Source organism: Manacus candei, unplaced genomic scaffold (genome assembly GCF_025592945.1).
Source record: "Manacus candei isolate 608988 ecotype Guabito, Panama unplaced genomic scaffold, ASM2559294v1 h1tg000080l, whole genome shotgun sequence".
NCBI lineage: Eukaryota > Metazoa > Chordata > Aves > Passeriformes > Pipridae > Manacus > Manacus candei.
The window spans coordinates 271,465-286,938 of NW_026138128.1; the positions used below are offsets into that span (position 1 = coordinate 271,465).

General features: G+C 61.9%; 3 protein-coding genes and 1 long non-coding RNA gene across 6 annotated transcripts; 3 read left to right on the forward strand and 1 right to left on the reverse strand.

Annotated features, from left to right (window-relative positions):
• Positions 1–570: 570 nt before the first annotated feature.
• LOC127481584 (uncharacterized) lies at positions 571–4,003 on the reverse strand. The gene is made up of 2 exons (XR_007908261.1): positions 3,940–4,003; positions 571–2,606 (listed from the first exon to the last, which is right to left on the reverse strand). It is a non-coding gene; the product is annotated as an uncharacterized LOC127481584 (long non-coding RNA).
• On the forward strand, positions 2,598–6,245 carry MADCAM1 (mucosal vascular addressin cell adhesion molecule 1). Its single transcript, XM_051811020.1, has 5 exons — positions 2,598–3,747; positions 3,962–4,228; positions 4,350–4,664; positions 4,920–5,447; positions 5,592–6,245. Exons 1-5 carry the CDS (start codon positions 3,696–3,698, stop codon positions 5,714–5,716), a joined length of 1,287 nt encoding a protein of 428 aa, XP_051666980.1. The 5' UTR covers positions 2,598–3,695; the 3' UTR covers positions 5,717–6,245.
• A 163-nt stretch (positions 6,246–6,408) lies between these two features.
• On the forward strand, positions 6,409–7,869 carry TPGS1 (tubulin polyglutamylase complex subunit 1). 3 transcript variants are annotated; one of them, XR_007908250.1, is made up of 3 exons: positions 6,417–6,749; positions 6,827–7,410; positions 7,546–7,670. XR_007908250.1 is itself a non-coding variant. In XM_051810980.1 (3 exons), the coding sequence occupies exons 1-3, from the start codon at positions 6,424–6,426 to the stop codon at positions 7,654–7,656; spliced, it is 948 nt and encodes a 315-aa protein (XP_051666940.1). In that variant the 5' UTR covers positions 6,417–6,423; the 3' UTR covers positions 7,657–7,869. The 3 variants fall into 3 exon arrangements, 2 of the variants coding, with proteins under 2 accessions (XP_051666941.1, XP_051666940.1); XM_051810980.1 differs by having other exon boundaries at positions 6,827–7,337; positions 7,546–7,869; XM_051810981.1 differs by having other exon boundaries at positions 6,409–6,749; positions 6,827–7,869.
• A 687-nt stretch (positions 7,870–8,556) lies between these two features.
• CDC34 (cell division cycle 34, ubiqiutin conjugating enzyme) lies at positions 8,557–13,551 on the forward strand. The gene is made up of 5 exons (XM_051811002.1): positions 8,557–8,789; positions 11,323–11,409; positions 11,966–12,063; positions 12,431–12,565; positions 12,680–13,551. Exons 1-5 carry the CDS (start codon positions 8,613–8,615, stop codon positions 12,888–12,890), a joined length of 708 nt encoding a protein of 235 aa, XP_051666962.1. The 5' UTR covers positions 8,557–8,612; the 3' UTR covers positions 12,891–13,551.
• The last annotated feature ends 1,923 nt before the right edge of the window (positions 13,552–15,474 follow it).

Here is a 15,474-nt window from a genome sequence, read left to right on the forward strand (position 1 = left end):
GTGGGGGAACAGCACTGGGAACCAGTGGGGGAACAGCACTGGGAACCAGTGGGGGAACAGCACTGGGAACCAGTGGGGGTACAGCACTGGGAACCAGTGGGGGAACAGCACTGGGAACCAGTGGGGGAACAGCACCGGGCAGCTGGAGTGGGGGGTGCAGCACCAGGCAGCAGTGGGAACCAGTGGAAAAGTGGCTTGTGCCGGCCTGTGGATTCCTTCCCACTCTACTGGGGTTCCTCTCCTCTGGTTCAGTGGGGCCTTGGTCCGGTGCCTCCCCTCCCCTCGGCGCAGGGGTCCCCGCACTGTTCTGCCTTTATGTGACAGAGCAGGAGCTGGGCCAAGTGGTGCCAGAGCTGAAGTTCCCGGAGCCAAATGAAGAATGTCTCATTCTGAAGGGCCGGTACTTCCACAGCATCCCACGTGGAGTCTGCAAAGGCTGTGTGGAGCATTCAACTAGTTTTGCCAATTTTTTTTACTTTATATGAAAACGCAACTTTTTAAAAAGAGTCTTTTCTTAAAATCCCCTTGATCTGCTGTGCAGTGTCTGAGCCTGGCTGTTTAACATCAGAATTCCCAGGATTTGTCTGCAGGGACTTACATTTCAGGATGGTAACAGCAATGCCCAAACACAAGGCAAAAGTCGGCTTGATTGCCCGTCTGCAGTCCCGGCATTAACGGCCACAGGTCAAGTGAGTTGCCACTGATCTTGTTGCATTAAAAACCTGAGTTACACCATTGTTTTCTCTTCTGCCATTAATTTTGCAAAGTAGTAACATTTTACTTCCCTGTTTTTATTCTTTCTCTGCACTCAAATGGCTGCTGACAGCTGTGGTATCTTTAAAGTGTGGGCATGGGCCGAGTCCCACCTCTGCTCTCTCACAGTTCCCCATCGCGTGCGTTCGTGTGTCTCTTTTTTAAGCTAACGATAAAATGTATTTATTTTGGTTCAGGTTGTGTTTGGAACTGGCTAATCTCTCCCTCTGATGGATTATTTATTAAACTGCTGCTTTCCTGTTGTGTTGAAGGTCTCTGTCCTGATTCCTTCCCTCACTGGCAGTACCAGGCAGCTCCTGCCCAGCCCTTGGCCTGACCTTTGTGAGTGGTGTGAAGATTTGGGGCCAGTTTGGGTCACCTAGGTTGGGGCTGCCAGCCCCTTCCCTAGGCTGAGATGGGGAGCAGGTCCCTGGCTCCCACCTGCCCCACTGGAGACTCCTCCTGGACTGGTTTTTAGCAGCCCCCACTCTATTGTTTAAACTTCCAGCCAGGTTTAATTTAGATCTTATCTGACTCCCATAAACACTTTTTGTGGTGGCTGAGGATGGTCCTGACTGAACAATTTAATCACAAGAAGTGTAAACACATCTGAGTCAGCTCTGGGATGGGGGCTAGTGCTTGATGGCTGATATCCTGGAAACATGAGCCATTAACACAGCCTGTTGCTTCTGTATTTATTTCCTCTGGACTAGACTAGCTTTTATTTTATTGTTTTCATCTTTATTTGAGAGAGAACCGTTAGCTTTTCTCACTTGGCATCACTGAAGAACAAAGGGCTTGTGTTGCAGTACAGGAGGTTGTGGCCACCCTTCCCCCCATCGGCGTGATGGTCCCTGGGGCAGAGGCAAAGCCTCGACCCTTCTGGTGCCAGTGGTCACAGCCTGGGGCTACACCCCGGCCTGAGGGGCTCGGAGGTATCCTGTCCCGGAGCCAGCCCTTGTCCCTCAGTGGTTTGTGTCTCCACACTGAACTGTTCTGCTTCCTGAGCGATGGCTCTGGACCGAGTGCTGCCCGGCACAAGGCCCCACTCCTGCCCTGTGGGAGGAAGCACAATTGGCTTCCAGGAAAGGTGTTGAGGCTTCTGAGTCTCTCCATTCCTTCAAATCGTTCCCTTCATTCCTTCAAAGGTTTCCTGTCCTGGAGCCTGGGCGTGCTCCTTTCACCCTGTGCACGCAACCTCTTGCTCTCTCTCGGCTGTGCCTGGGGCACCAGGAGCTCCTGTGCACCTCTGGGCCAGAGGAAGGTCCGAGTCCATTAGAGGAGAGGGCAGTGGAGTGGGGGCTGCAGTGGGTCACTGCTCAGGGGCTCGGTGAGCGAGGGCTGCCCTGGGGGCTCTGCTGTGTCACTCTGAGCTGGGCCAAGTCCCCTGCCCTCCCTCTGGCTCGATGGCTGAGCCATTGGAACTGGCCCTCGTGGAGCTGGAGGTTTATCATGTTTCCATAACTCCAGTTATGGAGTTGTGTTGCCCCCCTGTGCCGGTGGCTGGGGCAGCTCCAGGCACTTGCAAGCCCCAAACCTGAGGAAGTGCAGCACAAGGTGCTGAGCTTTCTGGTAACTGTCAATCTTTTGAGGTCCAGGAAGGTCTGGGAAAGCTGCTTTTTAAGAGAAGGTCACACTGTAAGTGCTCAGTTCTGGTTCGGACTCTGATTCATGGACTTTCTTATCATGTGGGTGGGAGTGGGAGGCGAAGCCCTGGCACAACGTCTCTGTCCTCAAGGTCCTCAGTCTCATTGTTGGGAAGAGCCTGGCAGTGTGGGAGCAGCCCTGGCCATGGCTTGTCCCAGGGCTGGGCCAGAGGCTCTGGTGGCTGCTGGAAAGTCCAGGAAGTGGCTCTGTTAACACAGGATGGAAGGAACAAAAACCCCAGGGCCATTAATCACCTGCTCGGGCTGAGTGTGCATATTCGGTGGTGGGTGTTTACAGAGCACTTCCCTTGCTCAGAGGCCTCCTGGACTCTCGGAGGATTAATGACATGACCTTCTGAAAGGATGCACGGCGCGCCAAGTGCCCAGAGTTGCCTCTCTGGAGAGTTCCCAGACGGGAAATGGCCAGGTCCTGCCATGACAGGAGGTGCAGGGCTGGGCTCGTGCCTCCCTCAGCCCTTTGGCACCTTCCCTGGCCTTGGCTGCAGCGTGGCAGGACAGGACAGGTCAGAACCAGACCCATCTCTCCTGGGGAGCTGGGCAGGAGCGAGGAAGCGATGCTAGACCTGCCCTGAGAGGCACTGTGGCTGTGCCAGGGTCTTGGGGCTGGAAAATGCAGGGTGTTCAACACCTTCTATGTGGTAACACTGTACCACGAGACCAACCCTATCAGGAACACCTGCTTCCATCCCTGAAAACACCCTGTTCTGGGAATAAATGCAGCTGCTGGCAGGACTGACCAGGGTCCCAGGTCCTGCTTTTGGGGAGGGCCCTTTCCACAGCCACATGTCCCCAGCAGCCTGCAGCTCATCCCAGCTGTTGGGGTCATGGAAGGGCTGTTTTTTCTGAGGGCTCTGGGTGGGTGATGGAGCCCCTGAGAACCGGGGATGGAGCTGGATCTGAGCCACATCCTGGGGTGCAGGTGCCTGTGCAGAGATGCCTGGTGGGGTGATGGGGACCCCTGCAACCACACGGGGACCCTTCAGGCCAGGGGCTCTCCTGGGTTTGGGACTACTGATTTGGCCCTCGGCTGGGTGTTGTGCAAGAGCCAAACTTGGAATAAAATCAGAAACCGAAACCTCCCTCTGGAAATACCCCTCAGGCTGGAAGTCGTGGGGGCCTCAGGACCGGTGCTCATGGGGGCGGTTCCTACAGGGCTTAAGAAGGGCTGAGGATGGGACTGGCGGCCAGAAGGCAACAGCCCTGGCCAGCGGCACCCTCTCCCTGGAAGGAGGATAGAAAGGAAGGAAAACCACCCCTGCTGCTGCCCTGCAGGCAATGGAGCCGGCTCCTGTCCTCCTCCTCCTGAGCTCGCTGTGGGGCTGCAGCGGTGAGTGCAGCCCTATCCCCCAACCCACTGCGCTGCCCGGCCTTGCTACTGCTGCTCCCCTTGTTTTGCCCCTGGTACTGCAGCCCCGGGGCCTCCCCACGCTGAGTCCCGACTGTCACCGAGTCCCCCCCGTTGCTGCTGCAGCTTCCCGTCCTGGTGCTCAGGATTCTGGTGACTGTCCCCTTCCCTCACCCTGCGGTTTCCTCCTGCCCAGGGCGCCCCGCTGACAGGCTGGTGGTGACACCGCGGGAGCCGGTGGTGCCGTTTGGGGGCTCAACAGAACTGAACTGCTCCTTGGCCTGCGCAGGGGGCACGGTGGAGTGGAGGGGACTGGATACTGCCCTGGGGACTATCACCTCCTTCCCCACCCACAGCATCTTGCACATCAGCCAAGCCACTGTGGCCACGGAGGGCATGAAGATCTGCCAGGGCAGCTGCCACGGGCGGCACTACCAGCAAACCGTTGAACTGAAGGTCTATGGTAAGTGCTCCCCAGCCCGTCCCTCGCCACCTTCTGGCGCAGCCCTGGATCCCCGAGGCAGCCTCCTCCCTCCTGGGCTCTGCTGCCAAAAATCACCCTTAGCTCTGCCCCTTCTCTGCAGCCCTCCCAGACACACTGCAGCTGGAGGCAGTGCCTCACACCCTGTGCCCGGGGCACCCCGCCTGCCTGCGCTGCTCGGCCGCGCGCGTGCACCCCGTCACCGGGCTGGCCCTCACCTGGTACCGGGGGCACCAGGCTCTGGAGAACACAGACTTCGATGCCTCAGAGACCGATGAGGAGCTGTATGACATTGTGTCCACCCTGCCTGTGGGTGGGACAGAGGTGGCAGAAGGGGTGGAGTTCAGGTGCGAGGTGACGCTGCGCGTGGGACAGGAGACCTTCACCCGGGTGGCATCTGTGGTGGCGAGTGCTGGGGGTGAGTGCCAGGAGGGGCTGGGGACCACGGCCCGCCTGTGTTCCGTCTGCTGGAGCCAACCTCCACTGCCCTGCGCTACTTGGAGTAGTGTTGCCAGAACAGGAGCAGCTCCTGCTTCTGCACCATTCCCGAATCTCCCATCCCCATCCCTGTCCCCATCCCTGCTGCCAGTGCCCATTTGCTCCCACTTGCTGTGCTCAGAGTGGAGGGGCTGCAGTGAGGCCACCTGTGACTGATGCTGCTGTGTGTTCACAGCCACCTCCGTGAGGAGCCCCAGCACAGCTGGGCCCGTGACCACCACAGTGCTGCCCCCAGGGCCGAGTGTCCCCACACATGATCCCACCACAGCACGGGAACTTGATGCTGGGACCACTCTGGAGCTGGCTGCTGCCACCGAACCCTCCTCCACGGAGCGGGCTGTGACACGGGACTTTGTCACAGGCAGTCCCGTGGCTGCTGCCACGCTCTCTGGCTCTGGCACGATGGGCCCAGGGCCATCTGTGGCTTCAGTGCCCGCCTGCAGCCTGCGGATCTGGTCGCTGCCCCCCACGGGGACACGGGGCAGGGCCCTGCGCATCGAGTGCCACGCGCAGTGTGCCGGGAATGCCACGGTGCACTGGCTGCAGACCCCTGCTGCCCTCTCTCAGTACCGGGAGGAGGCCGTGGGTGGCAGCTCCGTGCTGTGGCTGGACCACGCTGAGCCCTGGCACCAGGGCCACTACCAGTGTGTCCTGCTCGGCCACCTCGCCAAGGGAGTCAGCCTGGAGCTGACGGTTGTGGATGGTGAGTGGTGGTCTGTGGCCCCTTGCCCTGCCCCCCATCGCTTGGATGGGGTTGCAGCCCCTTGTACCGGTGCCACAGTTGGTGCTGGGGGGGTTTGCTCATCCCTTGGGGTTTTGCTGTGGTTACAGCTCCGTGTGTCTGCAGGTTCGTTCAGCTCCAGCCCCGCCATTGCTGCAGGGGCAGCGGCCTCACTGCTGGGGTTCATCGTGACTGCCGTTGTGTCTCGTCGCCTGTGGAAACATTTCAGATCTCGGTGGGAGCTGTCCTAGGAGCGGGAGCAGCCCACGGATGCCCCCACCCCCCCAGCCGTGTCCCTGCCATCCCCTTGTCCGCTGCTGGCCTCTCTCGGCCCCTGGCCGGCCAGAAGAAGCAGCAGCAGGAGCTGTGCCTGCAGCCGGGAAGCAGGGGCTGGAAGGGCGATGAGCAGCGGTGTCACAGGGACGGGGCCAGGGATGCTCCCGGGACTGATCCCCGCGAGCTCGCACCGGACACTGGGCTGGTCCGACGCTCCCGGAACCTGCGATGGGCGGGAGCGCGACGGCCGCTCCTCTGCCACGACAGAGGGTCCGAGGGAGCCCCCGGGGGAGCGTGAGCTCGGCCGGCGGGGGGTGGGCGGTACTCCAATAAAGAGCTGTTTCTGTTCGAGCCCTGAGCAAGCGTCCTTTGGGCTGGGACTGTCCTGGTCCCGGTCCCGGCCTCAGTCCCGACCTCGCGGCCCCTCACCGGCCCCGGGTCACCGGCGGCGTCCGCCCGGTTGCCAAGGGCGGGGCACCTGCCCGGACTAGACATGGCGGCCGCGGCGCCCCCCGCGTTACCACTGACAGGGCAGCTCCCTTGCCCTTACTCATGATGGCGACCGCTGCGCGGCCTCGCCCAATGGCGGTGCGTTCGCGTTGCCTTCCTGCCCACCGATTGGCTGCCAGTGCGCAAGATGGCTGTGCGGAACCTTCCGGCCCGGGCGGAAGCGCGCTCCAAGATGGCGGCGTACGAGAAGCGGCGGGCGGCCGCCGCCCAGGGGCCGGCGGGAGGCAGCGGGCTGGCGGAGCCGGGGCGGGTGGCGCCGGGGGGCGGCGGGCTGGCGGAGGACAGCGCGGCGGACTTCCTGCTTCGAGCCGGCGTCACGGCCATGGTGCGCGAGGCGCTGCTGAAGGTGCTGGAGGCGCGGCCCGCCGAGCCCGTGTCCTTCCTGGCCGAGTACTTCGAGCGGCTGGTGCCGGCGGAGGCGGCGGCGGAGCCCCCGGGGCCGCCGCAGCGCCTGGCCCGGGCGCTGTGGTACGTGCGCCTGGCTCACCACTCGCACAGGTGCGGCGGGCGGCGGCGGGGGGCGGCGGGGGCGGGGAGCGAGGCCGCCTCTCTGTGTCTGTGCCCTGTCGCGACAGGACGGCTTTCGACAGCAACGCCGGCGCGGCCTACGAGGTGCTGGGGTGCGGCGGGCGGCGGCGGGCGGCAGGCGTGGACGGGCGGCTCTACAGCGAGCTGCTGCGGCGCATCTGCCAGCGCGGGGCGGCCCCGGCCGAGGCGGCGGCCGCGCTGCTGCGCCGCGTCCGCTGCCGCGACCACGAGGCCGTCCCGTTCGACGTGTTCCGCTACGGCGTCCTCACCTGCTGCGTGCTGCTGGAGTTCGCGGCCAAGGCCGACGCGCTGTTCGCCGTGCTGGGCGGCGGCGGCTCCGCGGACTCCAGGCTGTGCCAGGCTGTGCTGCGGGCGCTGGAGGACGCGCTGGGCGCCGGGCACGGCCTGCGGCCTGGCCGCTACTTGGAGGCGGGCTCCCGGCTGGGCCCCGATGGGCTAGCCCTGGCCATGGATCGGGCGCTGCAGGAGAGGAAGCTCGGCTCATCCATGAGCAGGGAGGAGTTCCTAAGGAAAGCCACCGCGCTGTTCATTGCAAAGGTGAAGCCTGTGGAGTGATGTTGAATGGGAGCAGCGCTGGCTGTGGCCGCTGTTGACCCCACTGAGCTGAACGGTGAGCATGGGGGGCTGGTCAGGCACTGGCTGGAGAGCCTGGGTTTACCCGACAAGAGATTGCCCATTTCCGTGCCCCTCCCCTGTTCCTGCTCAGCAGGAACTGTGCTCAGCAGCTCTGTGCCCCTACTCACAGCACCTCGCCCAGCCATGGCTCCTCTGGCCCAGCTGCATTGGGAAGTCCCTTTCAGGTGTTGTCCAGAACTGGCACGAGGACTATGACCTGCAGGGCAGCTCTGGGCAGTGAATCAAGCCAGAAGGAACGAAGCTGGGCCATGGCTGCATTGGGACAGCTCCGTGAGCATCATATCTGGACAAGACACATCCCCTTCCCCTGGGACGGGGTTTGCTTTGGCACCAGCTGTGTGTCAGGCCAGGGGTTATTTATTTGAACTTTTTTTTGTTATTTATACTGTGCAATTGCTGGTTTGCTGTAAGATATTAAATCTTTTTATTATTTTTTAGTGGCCAGTTTCTTACCACCTGGCAGCACAGGGCAGTCTCCATCCTTGGGGGCTGGTGTGGCTGTGGAGCACCTGGAGTGCAAGGGCTGGTTGGAGAATCCCCACAGGCTTGGGATGTTGTATTGGGTGGGGGCAGGACCTGGGGCTGGCTCCTGACCCAAGCACAGGTGACAGGATGTGACACGAGGGGAGGTGTGAGCCACGGGCACTGGAGGGATCATTCTGCTGGGGCTGTGCCAGGAGCAGCCTCTGCTCCGGTTCCCTGGCAGAGCGGTGTAGTATCACACAGGGTGTGACACCCGCGGGCTGACAGGTGCAGTCACTGCTGAACGCTGACCTGGGGCTGCACGGTCGCACCGGGGCTGTCGGCCGGGCCGGGATCCGGTGTCCCAGGGAGCCCCGGGGCGGCGGACGATCGCTGAAGGGACCCCGGCACGTGCGCTGGGTTTGCTCGGTGGGGCGGCCAGGAACGCCAGCAGGGCCAGGAGCCACGAGAGCCCCGGCACGGCCGCTCACCGGGAGCGCCGACAGGACCGGGCGCGCCGGGCCCGGCCCGGCCCCGCCGCCATCCCGGCCCGAGCTCCGCCCCTGCCCCGCCCCCGCAGCGCGCTTTGATTGGCGGGCGGTGCCCGTAGGGGCGGAGCTCCGGGCGGCCCCGCCTTCCGCCCCGCCGGCACAGCCCCCGCCCCCCCCCGCGCCTCAGAGCGGCCCCCCCGGCCCGCCGAGCCCCGGCCCCGCCATGGCGCGGCCCCCCGTGCCCAGCTCGCAGAAGGCGCTGCTGCTGGAGCTGAAGGGGCTGCAGGAGGAGCCCGTGGAGGGGTTCCGGGTCACCCTGGTGGACGAGGGGGACCTGTACACCTGGGACGTGGCCATCTTCGGCCCCCCGGACACCCACTACGAGGGCGGGTACTTCAAGGTGAGCAGCCGGGGGGAGCGGGGGCTCGAGGGGGCGAAGGCAGAGCAGGTGGTGTCGTGGGTTGTGCCGGGTGCCTTGGGAAAGGGTGAGGGGGTTCGGGAGTGGGGAGACCCTGTGAGGGTGTCTCGGGTGGGTGTGGGGGGGCGTGACAGGGCTGCTCGCGGCCTTGAGGGGGTGCTGAGGGCCAGGGAGATCGGGGTCCTTTGCTGGACACCGCGGGGTCCCTGGGGCTGCGGGGTATTCTTGTGGGGAGGATGGGAGCTGGTGCGCAGGTGGCTGCTGCCAAACTAGGTGAGGGTCCCCTTCGTCGTGAGGGGCGTCTGGCCCCCCGGGGGCTCTGTGGGTGCCGGACTGCAAGCTCTGGGTGGCTGATATTCCCTTTCCTGGAGGGGATCCAGGGCATCGCCACCAGACCGGAGGGAGAGACAAAGGTCCCTCGGGTGCAGGCACGGATGGCCCAGCCCCGGGGGGAGCTGAGAGCTGGGCAGAGAGTGTGTCTCGTGGTTTCGTTTGGAGTTTGAGGTGGGAGAAGGCGTTTTGTGGCCTGACAGCTCAGTCCCTCTCGGCAGGATGTGTGTGTGCTCTTCCCAGGTCTTGTGCAACCTGGGTGGCTGTTTTCTTCCTCTTTCTCATCCTCCCTCCTCCACCGAGCTCTTGTGTTTTCATCCTGTTGCTGTCAGGGTGGGGATGTGCGGGGTGAGTCACCCAGGGTCAGCTGTGTTTGTTTTCCTGGGCATGCATAGCTGATGCTTCAGAGCCAGGTTTTATCTCTTCACTGAAATTGGCATAAGACCCTCTGAACTCTCAGCTTTTAGCCACTCGTGCTCCTGTTGTGTGCCTGAGAGCTTCTCCAGAGTCAGCACTAAAGGTGCTGGTGAGACTCTGCATAAGAGGAGAGCGAAGGGGCTGAATCTCCTCCAGCCTGTTAGTGCATGGCAGAGCGGGGTTATTGCTGTCCCAGCCCCCTTTGCCTCTGTGGGTTTTGTTCTTATCCCCTCTGACACAACAAAGGGGATTATTCTGCGACGTTCAGCTGTTTGGCTGGAGCCCAGCGCAGGGCTGAGTGTCCCCGTGTGCATGTGCACTGCCCTGGGCTGCCCAAACTCCACACACAGAACGTGGCCCCCGCTGCGTTTTTCCCCCTTTCCACTTCTGTCTGCGCTGTGGAGCTCAGGGACAAACGGCCAGCCTGGGAGACGAGGCAGGAACACGTATGGGGACAGACCCGCTGCTATCCGGGGTTACCTGTGCTGGGACCGGATCCTGGAAGGGCGGGAGGGTGGGGGGCTGGAGCCCAGGATGGGTCAGGATGATCAGGGTGGCGAGGAGGGGGACAGGTGTCTCTGTCTCCTGCCCTGATCCATGAGCAGCCGTGAGCTGTTGTCCAGGCTGTAGTTCCAGAAGCATCCAAAGAGTTGTCTGCAGTTACCTTGCTGAATGGGGCTCATTCCATGGGTAAAGAGCAATCCCGGGTTACTCCCCCACTGCTGGGCAGAACCAGAGTGGTTCCCACTGTCCCTTCATGGATCTACTGTCCAAATTCTCTGGTACGTGAACTGAGGGAGCAAGAAACGTTCAGGGAGTTGTTGTGTGTTTTAAACCTTCACAGTTTGTTTCTGGCTGTTGCCTGTTTTGGGAGCAGCAGCTGAATCTCAATCTGGAAGTTTGTTCCCAGGGCCTGGAAACAGCTGAAAGCTGAATCAGTCTCAGGGACGTTGCCACGCAGGGAGGAGCTGCCCCCGTCCTCTCGGACGCCTGGTGCTGGCAGCAGCTCTGGGGGCCGTGGGGACGTTGCTCTAAGTCCCTGTGCCACCTCAGGCTTCACCTCCTCACTCAGGGGTGGACAGTGAGGCTGTGTTTGCCTGGCCTCAGCCCCTGGGGTTCGCTGGCTGCGGAAGGAGCCCTCGGTGGCTGCCGGAGCCCTGGGCTGCAGCCTGAACTTCACGTGCTTTTATTTTTAGCCCCCGAGCTTCGCGCTGCAGCCAGTTTGGACTTGGTCTCTTTTCAGCAGTGACAGGCTATTTTTAGACATTTGATGTGTTAATCAGAGCACAAAACACCTGATGCTTCCTTCCCCTGAGCTCTGAAGGGTAAACAGCCTTTTCTCCAGTGGCACAGCTATGGCCACTGGACAGCAGCCCTGGGGGTTGGCTGGCTCCAGGTGCTGAGGCCGTGCTGGATCAGCCCTGTCGGCTCCCACTGGTCCCTCCGTGTTGGAGAGCACCAGGTTAGCGTGGGTGGGCCCTGCTGGAGAGGAGGGTATTGGGCAGAATGGTGGGGAAGGAGCTGACAACCCTCACAGCCCATTCACTTACCCCACTCTGTGTGGTGAGAGGGCACCTGCAGGGCCGGTGTCTGTCCTGCCCCTGGGGCTGGTGTCCTGCTTACGGAGCCAGCTGGCGTGGAGGCCAACAGAAGCCCATCTGGGCTTGGCAAAGGTTCCTTTTTCCCAGAACTGTCAGGAGCTTTGTGGTTTCCGTCCCTTCCTTCTCACAAGCTGGTCTCCTCATGTCTCCTTATTGTTTCCTTGCAGGCTCGTCTCCGATTTCCCATCGACTACCCCTACTCTCCTCCTGCCTTCAGGTTCTTAACCAAAATGTGGCACCCCAATATCTATGAGGTAGGTCCCCCAGGACAGCAAGGAAAGTCTTGGACAGGCAGTGGACATGTGTGCATCTATTGTAATGACACTGGATGCAAGTGCCAGCCTTTGTCTGGCACTGGACACTCAGTGCCTTTGGCAATGACTGCCTGGCACTGGGAATGCCACTAATGAGCTCACGACAGCCGTTTGCTGTCCCAGTGCAGGTTCCAGGCCAGCCAGGCTTCCCAGGCCCAACAGCTCCCACGCTCAGCCCATGGGGATGTCGTGCCTGTGCCACGAGTGGCTGCAGGGCGAGCAACGTGCCAGGCCCCGGGGCCCTGGGCACAGGGGGTGCAGGAGGGCTGTGCTGGGTACACGGAGTGTTCAGCATCGGGCAGCCTGACCCGTGTGGTGCTGGCAGCCCAAGGCCTGAGGCTGCGGCAACAACTCTGGTGCCCCTTCCTTGGGACTGAAGGAACAGCTGGGATTGCTTCACGTGGCTTCAGCCGAAGGGAAGAGTGAGTGAGGAGCTGCTACTGAAGGGTGCTTGGGGCATCAGCTCCTGAGGGTTCTGTTTCTCTTGTGCTTTCAGACTGGTGATGTCTGCATCTCCATCCTCCACCCACCTGTGGACGACCCGCAGAGTGGGGAGCTGCCATCGGAGCGCTGGAACCCCACCCAGAACGTGCGGTGAGGGCTGCGGGTGGGGGGCTCAGCTAAGGGCAGGGGTGGGATGGTGGGAGGATGGGGACGGCCTTCTGCTCCCAAAGCCTGAAGGAGATTCCAGGGGGCTGTTGGAGGCACTTGGGCTGTGGGCTTTGCTGAAGAACAGGCAGAGCTTGTGTGGGTTGCATGTGAGCCCGACAGCCCATGTGCTGGTGTCCCCTGCCTGGCCTGCTCCTCCTCACTGGGACCTTCCCTTGCTGTGGGCAGCACAGGGCTCTCTCAGCCCATGGACTCAGTGGCATTGCTGGGACACGGGGCTGCTGGCACTGCTGGGGTGTGGGTGGCTGCTGACCCGCCTTGGCTCTGACCTGCCTGTGTTTCTCGATGCCAGGACCATTCTCCTGAGTGTGATCTCACTGCTGAATGAGCCCAACACGTTTTCCCCAGCCAACGTGGACGCCTCCGTGATGTACCGCAAGTGGAAGGAGAGCAAAGGGAAGGACCGGGAGTACACGGACATCATCAGGTGTGTGCTGAGCCAGGCCTGGCAGTGCTGGCTGGGCTGGCATCCTGTGGGACACGGGATCTGGAGGGCTGCGGTGCAGAGCTCTGTCCTCACCCCTCACTTCTCGCCCTCCAGGAAGCAAGTGCTGGGCACCAAACTGGACGCTGAGCGGGACGGTGTGAAAGTCCCCACCACGCTGGCAGAGTACTGTGTGAAGACCAAGGTTCCAGCCTCAGATGAGGGCTCAGACCTCTTCTATGATGACTATTATGAGGATGATGAGATGGAGGAGGAAGCAGAGAGCTGTTATGGTGATGAGGATGACTCTGGCAATGAGGAATCTTGATGGCCCTCTAGCATTGCAAAACTTACTATAAACTACTGAATTTTACCTCAACTAGAACAAACGGGTTTGAATTTAGGATCTGTCAGCCCTGAAATTAACTCTCTACCTCGCAGGGAGACTGTTCTGCTGTTGCAAAGGAAATCACTGTCTTTGTAGGCAAAGCAAAAAACAAACCCCCTATTTTATGAACTTCAAAGGCGGGGGAAGGGGTGTTCACAAAGCCACAGAAACTGGGGCACTGGTGTCTCTAGCTGAGGAGTGACAGCCAGAGCTGATGTTGGCTGCCCCTTGTTTGGGCATGTTCAGCTCCTCTTCAGCCCTGTGGGGGAGGAGTGGTTTGGGGGGCTTGTGGTGGCAGTGAGTGGTTGCTTTTTGGGGGGCAGCATGTGAGCGTTGTGTGATTTTCAACACCTTTTGGGGCTCACTCTGCAGCCCTCTGGGCTGTCCCTGTGGGACCTTCCTGCCTCCCCTGCCTGTGATGCCAGAGCTGTGTTCGTAGGGCACCAGGCAGTTTCTGCCCAGCAGCTGCCAGCACTGGGGGCACGGGGGTGGTCTGTTTGTAGTTTTTGACTAGCTGGGAGGGACAGGGTCATGCTGAGTCTTTCTGCTTCTGTTTTTTTGGAAACTATTTAATAAAGTTCTTCTAGGGAAGGCTGTGGTACATCGGCGAGGCTCTGCCTGGTCTGTTCCAGGGGTTTCCATGCCAGACGTGGACCAGCTCCTGCCCTTCAGCCCCCGCATGGAGCTGTGGCAGGATGGACTGGCTGCTCTCCCAGGGCTCAGGGCAGCGTGGGTCTCGCAGCAACCCTCTTCCCACCTTGCAGAGGAGGCAGGAGCATCTGGGCAGGGTTGCCTCTGGCCTGGAGAGCATCTTTGCCCTTCCCAGGGAGGGAGGGGTGCAATGTTAGGTGCCTCTGCCCCAGACCTGCGGCCAACACATGGTCTCTTGGCCTGGGCCAAACCCTCCAGTGCTGCACTGGGAAGGTGCTTCCCTTCCTGCTCCTCTGCAGACAGCAGACCTGCCCGGGCAGTGCCCCGCTGTGCTGAGCAGCACCTGATGGGTGCACAGTGGGTGCCTGGGGCCCTCTCAGCTCCTCTGATCCGGGTTGGGTGTGTCCTGAGCCCACAGACCGAGAGGGGCTGGGATAGGTGAGCTCCCAGCCCGCCCCACTCCAGCCTGGGGCACTGACTGCGGCTGCCTTCCCCCGCTGGGATGGGGTGAGCAGCCTTGGGGCTAGGGCAGGGATGAGGCCCTGGCAAACCGCCTGCCTGAGGCTCCTGCCCCCCCAGCACAAAGCTCATCAGAGGGGTAATGAGCAAAACTTCCCCCCGGTTGGAGTCGTGCAAATGGGATCAGGGCTTGAGTGACACCTGGGACTGCACGCGGAGAGGGCATGTGCTTTGTTGCCTTAGGAAATGAGGCTAAAAGGTGAATAGGATTATTGTCGCTTTATTCAGGCCTGGCAAACGGCTTCCAAGGTCAACCAGCCGGCACGGAGCAGCAGCCCTGGCTGCCCCCCCTTCACAGCCAGCTCCCCCCTCCTTTTCTGGAGGGCTTCTCTGGGCACCTCCAGTAGCCTCCCCCACCCACAGGGGTACGAATTACCGTGCCCACGTGCCCTCTGCCTTTGCTGGCTCCTTGCAGCTGGTTCCCTCCCTGCTGCCCTCGGGGTGATGCTCCGCAGCACTGTGAGCTGCCCCCAGGGCCAGGGACCACCCCAGCCTTGGCCCTGCAGAACCTGCCCCTTGCTGTCTCCCTGGCAGGAAGGTCCTGGAGCTCCATGCAGCTTCTCTCCCCCTCCCTGGGAGTTCCCAACAGTGCTGGACACTGGAGGCTGTCCAGATCAGGACCAGCTCCTCAGGCTGCGGGTGCCGTGGGCTCCACATTCTGCCTGATTTTTGCACCAGGGGAGCCCCATCTGCCGAATGCCCCCAGTGCAGGGGGGGCAGAACGTGCTGGGAGCAGACATGGGCAAGAAATGCTCTGGGAGGATTCAGGAGTTTACAAGAGCAGGCAGATCCCCGTGGAGAGCACGGTGGGGACTGGCGCCAATGGCCCCATTGTTTTGGCTTTTCCTGCACCCCTTGTCCTGCACCCCCCCCACCCTGCTCCCACTGCTGGTTCAGCCAAGAGTTGGCTCCCAGGATGTAGAAGAGCTGGGGGGAGACCTGGGAACAGAGCTGCTGTCCTGCAGAGGCCTCTGCATTGGCTGCCTTGGGCCATGTTGGTTATTGCTTGCCCTGGCCCCTCGGGGTTACCAGGTAGCTCTGGCTGGGCTGGCACCGGCCCCCCCCGCATGCACTGCCCGGCTGAGATCCCGGGGCCAGGCGTGTTCCCTGGGTACCCTAGACCCGGGCCCGTGGGCGCTGCGCCGAGGCCCGGAGGGGGCTGTGGGGCAGGGCCTCGCGCAGCCGGTCCGGTTTGTCCTGGCACCGGTCCCGCCGTGTCCGCAGGATCCATTGTCTCCCCTGAGCATCCCGCGCCGAGGAAGCGCTGCTCGGTTCCCTTCCCACACATCCCGCTGTGCGAGGGGCCCGCGGGCGGCCCTGGCTCACCCCGTGAGCCTCCCGTGAACTCCCGCGT